Genomic DNA, 10,661 nt, shown 5'->3' with positions numbered 1-10,661 from the left:
TGTAAGTGTTATGTAATTGCTGGCGTTCCTCTGTGGTGGGTGGGTTGTGGCGAGTTTTGATGTAAATTCCCGTGAGGCGGGTGTATGCGTAACTTCGTTGGTCAATGTGATGACGCAACAATCTCATCTCAACGCTGGTTGAGACGTCCACGTAGAGTGGTTATGCGATGAACTGGAGCTGTCTGATGCGGTGGCGAACAACGACGTAACGTTCCGACGCTGGGAACTTGGACGATGGGTCGTCTACCCTTTGTATGTGCCGACGTAGGTGTACGTAGCTGGCGGTCTGTTATTCAACTCCAGTGCGGGGGCGAAGCGGTGGCGATGCGTCCGCTATCTTGACCAGGGCAATTCTCTGTTAAGCAAGGCTGTTCGCTGTCCAGGTGATTCAACGTAATCAGGGCTTCAGGTGGCGGCATTCTTTGAAGTGTCTGCTTCATCTCGTCTCATTCTGAATAAGCGTAGTGGGTCTGAAATTGTATTACGAGATTATGAGCAATGGCTTTACGTGACCATCTTAGTGCCCGCGCAGACAAGTATTCAGACAGAGGTACCTTCCATTAAAACCTCAATCCCAAATTTATACGTGCTGAACATTTGTCTGGCGGCATAACAAACATTAAAAAAAAACATTACAACATAACCAAATAAAAAATCAGTACACTCTAATCTAACAACAATCTGTAAAGCCTAATAAACTCAATAGACGTAAACACTACTAGAGCTTAGAAATAGCTTCACAAAAAGAATAGACATGTGAGTGTGTGTCGTGTCATTTCAACACGTGATCATATAGTGGAGCAGCTCTCACTATCTGACTTCTGACAAAAAACTGGCTGGCTTGACTTAATGACTGACTTCACTTATGACTTCAGTAACCTGACTTATTTCACTTTAACTGACTTCAGTAATTTCACTTATTTCACTTTGACTTCAGTAACGTGACTGACTTCAATTTAACGACTGATTCCACTTTGACGACTTCAATTACTTCAACTTGACGACTAACTTCACTTTGAAGATTAACTTGACCTCGACGACTTCACTTCAATTCAACTTAAAAGACTTCACTGACCGACTTAAACTTCGACGACTTAAACGTCTTCACTTAGACTTCAAAGACTTTTCCTTGACTTCAACTACTTCAATATGACTTCAAAGACTTCAATATGACTTCAAAGACTTCAACGACTGACTTAGATTAACCTTACTTCAACTTCAAAGACTTTAACTTTGACTTCAACGACTTTAATATAACTTCAAAGACTTTTCTTTGACTGCAACATGACTTCAACTACGTCACTATGACCTCAACTACGACTTCAACAACTTATTGACTGACTTGACTGACTTCAAATAACTTCTTTGACTTCAGTTCTGACTTATACTTCACTGACTTCAATAACACTATTGACTTCAGATTGACTACACTGACTTCGACTTCAACTATATCGACTTCACGCCGATTTTCTCGACTACTTAGATCAACACAAAAAATCGACTTGACTTCACTATCATGTCCGTTGTTCAAAATCATTTATGGAGGCGGTCCGGGTCACATTCTTGGTCATGGGGTTGATGTTCTAGGGCAGTTGCGTGTTATCTATTTGTTTCTCCGATTCACTAATTGTAACGCTAACTCTGCTTTTGTTCTTGACATTTCTTACTATCTTGACTATCTTGTTTTCTAACCTACTCTCTAAAGATGTTTCAAATTCTTCTTCTTTCTTGTCTAATGGTATGCCATGTTTATAGCATTGAAACTCTGCCTCCATGGTTGTGTATGTGTGTGTGTGTTGAGGAAAGTAAACAAAACTAAGGCAACAGGGCGTAACATAAGAATGTATAAGGCAGAAAAACCACTGGTACAAACTATCCAGCACGGGTATAAACCCAAACGTTTAAAAAAATGTTGGAAGGTACTTATCTTTTTGAATATGGTGACTGTTCCCTTGTATTGGTAATCCACTCGTTCCGGTTGAAGAAACCCGCTGTTGTGTTGAGTTGAAGAAAGCTGTACACCAGATGTACTCCGTCATGAGTAACCCGATATACACAGTCTTTCCTGTCCTCGACCCGCGCTCCACCAGTTGTGAGGGTGGGGATTTTAAGATGCGAAACGAATGAATCCAATAACACACAGTTCAAGTTCAACTATAATTGTTCTTTATTAAAATGATATATATGTTCAAGTTTCTACCTAACTGATCTACACTGTACTATTTACTTCTACTACTGACTGTTCATACCACATGCTACCTACTACTACGCACTCCCATGACCAATCCTAACACTAACTGTTCTCTACATTCTACAATCTAACACCTTCTACCTCGCTAGCTAATCATGATCTACCTAACTATCTACATTCCTCGGCCGTCTCTGACCGCTACCTAACAACTCCTGGCCTATCGCTCTACTGCCCCACGCCTCAGTGGTCAGCTGACCGTCCCACGTGACCGGTCAGTCCTGTGCGCCCATTGGTCTCTCTAACCAACCAACTAGGCCTATAGTCTGTTTCTGCTAACCTATATCTGCTAAACATGTCTGACGTAATCTTGCGTCATCACATATATATATATATATATATATATATATATATATATATATATATATATATATATATATATATATATATATATGTGTGTGTGTGTGTGTGTGTGTGTGTGTGTGTGTGTGTATTGGTATATAATTACTAGCTGTATGTCATTACTTCGCTATGATGTCAAATAAATTGAAAGTAGCACTCTGAAGAAATAAGAAAAAACACACTATGTAGGCCGACAAAACAAAAATTGTATCAATCTAAACAAAAAAAAATATACACATGCTACAACAAAAAACAATGAACGTAACACAATTTGTTTTGTAATTCTTGTAAAAAAAAAAATTCTTACATAATAATTCCTGAAATATTTTTTTAAGACAAGTGAAATAGGGGAAATAATCACTATGTTAATATAGATATGTATATATCTACACATTTAATTATAAATGTCAAAACAAATAAATAATTACTTTAGTATATAATGAAATTATTTAACACTTTTCGTGTTTACGAAATGTTTTTGTCTATAATCAGAATTTAATATATCAACATCATAAATGCTAAAGTATTATAGCATAATAAAAGTTTTTAAAATCAGAGTTGGTATAAAACCACGCTTTTCGGAATAATAGCAAACATACGGAATAACAGCCTGTAATTGGCTATATATCGGTTTTTAGTTCAGACCACATATTTTTAATTAACTACTGCTTCTTTGTGTTCTCTAAAGATCATTTTTAACATAGTGATAGGTATGGGTTAGATCACTGTATTGATCACACACCTTTTTACTGGAATAAAAAAATAATTGCAAAAACAATATTCACAAAGTTTTACGTTTAAAAAGCTAATTTTCTGGCGGCATGGTACTTTGGTGCATCATTACGCGTTTTTTCTACAGATCAGTTCGGGGTGGGTTGGGGGGGAGGGGGGTGGGTTCAACTTCATTCACCACTGCCCGGTCACTTTAGGTCAATTATCCAACCCAGTGTATACCTAGGTGTGACATTAATGTCGCTCTACACAACTGTGGTGGTGAGGTGTGTGTGTGGGGGGGGGGAGATAACCAACTCAGAGTGAACATAGCGTCAGTTTTTAGATGACTGTTCAAAACATACATATATATTACACAAATATATATTACAGAAATAGATTTAAATAAGTAGCAGTGGTATTATGACAGTACTTTTTTTACAGATGGGTCCATGGAGAGGGGGGGGGGGGGGCTGTAACTGTTTCATATAATTTGTAATCGTAATCACTATCGCCCAGACTGTAAGAATACTACTACTTCATCAATTATTCGTAAGCAAATATATTATACAGTTGCCTTAAACCTGACCCCCCCCCCCCCTTCTTGCCAAGTGGTACTACCCGTAGAGGTTTTTTAAACATTGCAATGCATCGTAATGGTTATTCTTAGAATGGCAAACTGATGCAGCTGTTAATACGTGTTGTAAACGTAGACACTGCTAGTACTAGTAGACTAGTACATTAATGCTTAAATGCTGCATGAAAAGAAATCTTGTGATTTACATAGATATTATTATGCCGACCAAAACTATGTTTTTAATAAATATCATTGTTTAAAACTTTGAGTTTAAAAAGTTTCCAAAAAGGCGCAACTTTGCTGAAAATGGCCAAAGGGGGAGCGGCCGCTCCCCCTGCTCCCCCCCCCCTCTGCGTACGCTACTGTCCTTAACATTAGTAAAGGTATCCAATCAGGGGCGTAGCGAGGGGGTGCGGGGGGTGCGGACCGCACCGGGTGACACCATTTAGGGGGTGACACCAAGGCAAAAAATAGCAAAATATATAGAGAAAAATGATAATTCCACTTAATAGAGTGATTAATTAGAGTGTTAAATAGCCTTTTAAGAGGTGGGGGGTACAAATCGAAAGTTTGAGGGGGGGGGGTGCAAATCGAAGGTTTGAGGGGGGGGGGGGGTGCAAATCGAAAGTTTGAGCGGGGTGTAAATCGAAAATTGAAAGTTTGTCTCCGGGAAGGGTCGTTGCGCCTTTGGGGGGTGACACCATTAAGCGCCGCACCGGGTGACACCCGATCTCGCTACGCCACTGTATCCAATAGATACTAAAGTGACCCACGCTTTTCTTTATAGTTATTTTATTAGCTTACAATGTGTACAATAAAATTTATGCCGGCCTATCGAATAACAGGATGCCATTGTTTATGTCGCCATAACACGTGAAAAGCAAATTGTTTTTGCTTTTTTTTTTTTTACTTTCTCGTATATACGAAGTATAGAGAAAGTCTTGTAATCGTGCAAAAAAAAATCGAGATTTTTACAAATCTCGACGTTTTACACCTCACTGATACGGAAAAACATAATTTTGCAATCTTGTCCGTATGTCTGTGTGTCTGTCTGTGTGTCTGTCTGTCTGTCTGTCTGTCTGTCTGTCTGTCTGTCTGTCTGTCCGTGTGTAAACACGATAACTTGAGTACCGTTACAGCTAGGTTGATGAAATTTCATATATAAGTATTTTATCAAAATCGTAGATCCGTATCAACTTTTGAGCGATTTCCGATAACCGGAAGTGGTACTTTTCCTACTATGAATTTTTCAAAAGCCTATAACTTGAGTACTATTTCAGATAGATAAATGAAATTTCACATGTAAGTAAAAGATCTAATTCTCTACCTTCTGTTAAATTTTGAGTAATTTCCGTTGACTGGAAGTAGTACTTTACGCTACTTCCGATTTCTCAAAAAACTAATGTAAATTTTAAAAGTACTAATAATATTGCGCACTATTATGCGCTTTTTTATTTGGCGTTCACTTGGTGTGCAATTAATTTGTCTACAAGATTTTATTCTATTTTTAAAACTTTAAGTATTTAAAATGGATTAAAAATCATGTCTATAGCCCGAGTTCCCATCCCCTTTTATTTTATATAAGAATATTCGAGAAAGTTTAGGGAAGATCACTCCCGGTTTATTTAATTTGTATTTAGTTACCAAAATATTAAAAACATCAAATATATCCAATTTTTAGTAAAGTCCGAAAAAAACCAGACAGGCAGGATTTTATAACCATATTAATTGTAACTACACCGTACATGATTTTTAAATTAATTTATGGACCTCTCAAATACCTTTGAGACTTTTCTCGCTGGCGTCCATTACAAGCTTTTACTTAAATCACTTCCTCTGTCTGTCTATCTGTCTAGATCGAAACGGCCGAGCGAAATTGCAGGCACTTTTAACTGACAGATACGGTTCGTAATTGGTACGTGGATCAAGACATGAAGACAATGTATCGTGACATTAAATTTGACTTAATTGGTCGCCTGAATAATTTTTTATTAATTAATTAACATTTTGACCAGATTAGTAGGCAGTTCTATCCACACGCTTCATCTCGGCAAAAGCGCGTAATCACGTTCAATAGGTGCGCAATGGTTTTTAGTCATGTAAATCTGTTGTAAATAAAAACATGTAAAGTACTAAAAACATTTCATAAAAAACGTTTTAATAACAAGCTTTTATGTAATAAAGCACTAAAAAGTAGAAAATAAATTATACACTACTATTTAAATTACTATAATAAACATGATAATGCGGAATAGTTGAATAAGACAGCCTACTAATTTGGACAAAAGTAAAATTAATTCATAAAAAAATTAATTAGGCATCCAATTAAGTCAAATTTAATGTTATTTTGTGTTGTCTTCATGTCTTGACCCACGTGCCAATTTTGAACCGAATCTGTCAGTTAGAAGTGCCCGAAATGGGGGGGGGGGGTGCAAACCGAAATCGAAAGTTTCAGGGGGGGGGGTGCAAATCGAAAATTGAAAGGTTGATCCAGAGAGCGCGCCAAATTGAAAGTTTGTCCCCGGGCGTCGGGAAGGGTCGCTATGCCTCTGGGAGGGTGACACCATTAAATGCCGCACTAGGTGACACCCGACCTCGTTACGCCACCGGGAGTAATTCTCACTTTGCTGCTACAACACTACGTATGAGAATATCAATATAGATCAAGGTCTATGGGTTGGCTTTCAACTTCATAAATTGAGAAGGTACTCACTTAGCAAGTACACTAAATCTGAGAATTCTTCTAAAAAAATGGGACGAAAGCTAGATCTAAATCCGAAAACAGTCGAATGCAACAAAAATGAGAATTGTATGTGAATCTAGAATCTATAAATAGTTTAAAAGTTTGAGATTTGTCGGTGATATTTGGTAACTGGCGGTTATAGAGTTTACCTTTTAGATCTATTCAAATTTATTAGGTCGTAATACTAATCTAACTAATAGCGCTGAAATTTTTAACATGTCAACTTGAACTTAATGACACTTGATGACTTAAGTTAGTTAGATTGTCTTGGATCCAGATTCTAAATCTAGATCTAGATCTAGAAATCTAGAATAAGATCTAGATCTAATCTAATCTAATCTAGATCCTAGATTCTAGATCTATTGTACTCTGATCTACAGATCTAGATTCTAGATTTAGAATCTAAAAGCTGCTAAGCCGCAGCTAAGCTAAGGATCTCTAGAATTCTAGAGTAGATGTATCTCATAGTCTATAGACATAGATCTAGTATTTATATAATCTAGTAGGCCTATAGAATAGATTTATAATAATTTTAATAGATATCTAAATCTAGATTAGATTCTAGTGACTAAAACTAAAAGTAGTGACTAGTCAGATGCAGTCTAGACTAGATCTAGATCTAGATTTTATAATAAATAGAATCTAGAGGCCTAATAACATAACTAATAATAAGTTAATAACTAATTTTTTTAGGCCTAAATAAAGGTTTTAACTTTTTTATTTCAGAAGGCCTAGCTAGACCTCTAGATCTATATTTTTTCCTTATCTGACTTTTGAAATTAATACTGCACTTACAGCCTATATTTTTCAAATTTTGGAAATTATTTCAATGGAGGAGAATCCAAAGACAGATAGCTTAAAAACTGATGAGCCTGATAAAGGAAATTTCAACTTCATTCTAGAAAATGGTAAATTGAGCCAAAATAACATGATTACCTTGTGGTTGGTTTCATTTTACTTTTAGAAAGTTGCAGCAACAGTAGAACTTAGAATCCATTTTTTTGCCAATAAAAATCATTTGGTGCTGACTGATATATAATCTTCCTTAATTCTTAGCTCTACTTGTTGGATTTTAAAGTAAAATTTAGAGGCAGATGAATACTTTGTTTATACACCTGTAATAACTGTTCCCCAGGCTAATACTAGTTGTTTTAAATATATTTTAGGCCTATGGCACCCAAACCCCACGGATATTTTAGCTGTGTTTGAGAAGCTACAACAGGCTAATGGCGGGCCCCTGCCATTGATTTGGAAGTGCCCTGGGCGACGAGCACCAGAGAAAAATGTAACTCAGGAGGACCAGTCCAGCGATAGAGTTGATAGACGTGAAGCTGATAGTAAAGAGGAAAAACTGAGGTGAGAATCTAGAGTATGTTTTGTGGGAATTATGTACTTCTTTGTGGGACCTGTACTGCTTTGTGGGACCTGTACTTCTTTGAAAGTTGTGGTACTTACTTATGTTGACCTCACTTTTCTTTTTTTCCCCAGAGCCCCTGAAGTGAGTGCTTTTGATTTTGATGAATTTGGAGCAGATATGAACTCTAAGCTGACACCAAGAACTACACCAGGTACATTTCATTGTTACCCTTTTTTTTTTGCAATTAATTCACCTAAAGTTTTGCATCTAGATTTAAACATTTTTTTTTGTCATTTTACAAACTTGCATTTACTTTGGTATTTGCTGGTGCACAGAAAGATGTATATATATATATATATATATATATATATATATATATATATATATATATATATATATATATATATATAATTATAGTTATTTAACACTTGAGCTATGCATGGAAATCTTATTTCTGTTGGCTAAGTAAAGTGAATGTTTGTTTGAAATTTATTTCAGGTCTAACCCGCACTCCCCGCACAGAAAAAAGAGTTGCCAAGATGGACAATATCATGGACTCTTTGTTCAAACAGCACCTGCAGCGGACAGCAGAGAAGGAAGCCAAAAGGAAAGCCTCAGGGACTCCAACTGGCAGGTCCAGACCTTTCATGTCTCAGAGACCTAAAGCAACTGTCTCAAGACAGCTGAATGCTTTGGGTGGTGATGTATCAGAGAGTCCAGCCAACACTTCAGCCAGTGATGTTGCACTGAACAAAGGGGCATCAGCCAATGATGTTGCACTGAACAAAGGGGCATCAGCCAATGATGTTCCTCTGAACAAAGGGGCATCAGCCAGTGATGTTGCACTAAACAAAGGGGCATCAGCCAGTGATGGTGTACTAAATAATGAGCCATCAAATGCTGTGACATCCACAGATATAAAGATGGCATCCAATGTCAGCTGTGTGACATCCTCTTCACGATCTTCCCCTACTCAACTGGCTACCACTGTGGTGACATTGGATGCTGGTGACACGACTGCCCTACCCACTGGTGACACAAACACCACCCCATTGACTGATAACACAAGCAGTTGTCTACCATCTACTGGTGACATAACCAGCATACCACTTTCAACAGGTGACACAAAAAATACCCCACAACCAAGTGGTGACACAAACAATGCTGTACCACCAACTGGTGATGTAAAATCTGCTTCACCACCAAGTGGTGACTCAAATTCTGCCCTGCCACTAACAGAGGCTGCTACATCAGTACCTCAGAGTGTAGCCTCCACATCACCCCCACCTTCTCAATGTACTGCCACTGTCAGTCACAGTACTGTCACTGTCAGTCACATTACTGCCAGTGGTTCCAGCACAAACATGTCACCTGACACCTGTCCACAATCCTCTAGCTCACCTGTGCAGGCAACAGTGAGCCCAGGTGAGCATGGTGCCACTGCTCTAGGCACTGAGCCCAAAGCTCAGGAGCTGGTTACAAATCAATCAGTGGCAGCAATCAGCCTCTCCCCTGATCAAGTCAGCCAGGAACCTGCCTTTTCCAAGTTGAACTTGACAGAAACAGCATCAGCTGAGAGAATGGAAGAAGGCTAGGAGCAGCACAATAGCTGGAAGCCAGAGGAAACCTAGGCCACACTGGTGCTGAGAGAAGCAAATGGTGCCATCATAGCAACAGCAACTAGAGAAGGTTTATTCAGGTGTGGCTGGCATCTGTTCAAATTCTAAATTGATCTAAGGAAATGTGCTGGAGTCTGGGTCAAAGTTCATAGACTGCCACTCAATACTTTATTTTCCTCTAGCTCACATGGTTAATATGGTTTACCAGTGAACCAATTGATATGATTTGAATTAAAGTATCCTACTTAGTTCATCAAATCCAAAAGCAAGCCATAAATTGGAATAATTGATATTAAATTTTATTCTTGGTGTTGAACACAATAAAAAGAATATATAAAGATTTGTGGCTGAAATGTAAAGCAATGGCGGTAATGTAAAATGAGTCCATGTTATTTGTATCAAATGACAGACAGAAGTAATACAACATTAAGCTGGTAACACCTGCAGCTTACACAGAAAAACTCTCATGCTACAACCAATGGCCATTACTAATACATTAGTCTGCTGGAATTTGGAACTTCTATTGTATTACAGTGAGAAATTACTGTGAATTTTGAGAGCGAGAAAATTTTTTTTTAAAGGTATTTGGGTAAAGAGACCCTGCCTACAAAATGTATCAAACTAAAAGCTTGAGTAAAAAAAAAGGACATACAGCAAAGCATTTGTCATTTATTCACAGCCCAGCATTTAGCATTCAGTTAGTCACTAGCATACATTACATTTAACTAAAAAAAAAAATTTGAAATGACAAAATTGTTACAGTAATACGACCTTAAATGACACTAAGTCGGTTAAGTATGTGAACACTTAACAGTTCCAGTTATGTCATTTAAATGTGACTATACTTTTAAAAAATATGTACAAAAGCATACAATTTCTAATGAAGCAATGTTACAAGTAATGCAGCACTATACTAGAGTATTTATTCAATAACAAAGTCAAGGAACTCCTATGCCAGTGTGGGAGAAGGACTGAGAAAATTTTAATGGCACATTTATAAATTATGGCTTGGTTGCGGAATGCTTCATACATCAATAGAATAAAAATATTCTCAGATACAAAAA

General features: G+C 37.5%; 1 protein-coding gene across 3 annotated transcripts; it reads left to right on the top strand.

Annotated features, from left to right (window-relative positions):
* Positions 1-6,765: 6,765 nt before the first annotated feature.
* Positions 6,766-9,939, top strand: LOC131952979 (uncharacterized). Of its 3 annotated transcripts, none has more exons than XM_059315947.1 (5): positions 6,766-6,796; positions 7,419-7,529; positions 7,788-7,977; positions 8,110-8,189; positions 8,477-9,939. In XM_059315947.1, exons 2-5 carry the CDS (start codon positions 7,451-7,453, stop codon positions 9,571-9,573), a joined length of 1,446 nt encoding a protein of 481 aa, XP_059171930.1. In that variant the 5' UTR covers positions 6,766-6,796; positions 7,419-7,450; the 3' UTR covers positions 9,574-9,939. The 3 variants fall into 3 exon arrangements, with proteins under 3 accessions (XP_059171930.1, XP_059171928.1, XP_059171929.1); XM_059315945.1 differs by lacking the exon at positions 6,766-6,796 and adding an exon at positions 6,804-6,873; XM_059315946.1 differs by lacking the exon at positions 6,766-6,796 and adding an exon at positions 6,807-6,820.
* Positions 9,940-10,661: the final 722 nt, after the last annotated feature.

Source organism: Physella acuta, unplaced genomic scaffold (genome assembly GCF_028476545.2).
Source record: "Physella acuta isolate Inbredline_101_S28 unplaced genomic scaffold, ASM2847654v3 ptg000897l, whole genome shotgun sequence".
NCBI classification, from domain to species: Eukaryota; Metazoa; Mollusca; class Gastropoda; family Physidae; genus Physella; species Physella acuta.
The sequence above is the reverse complement of the archived record's forward strand: the minus strand, read 5'-3'. Positions and strand labels throughout refer to the sequence as shown.

What these genes read in the sequence shown, in the direction of transcription:
- LOC131952979 (XM_059315945.1), top strand. An exon ending in CAACTTCATTCTAGAAAATG is followed by an intron (nt 7,530 to 7,787) that starts GTAAATTGAGCC and finishes AATATATTTTAG; the next exon opens with GCCTATGGCACCCAAACCCC. An exon ending in GACACCAAGAACTACACCAG is followed by an intron (nt 8,190 to 8,476) that starts GTACATTTCATT and finishes AATTTATTTCAG; the next exon opens with GTCTAACCCGCACTCCCCGC.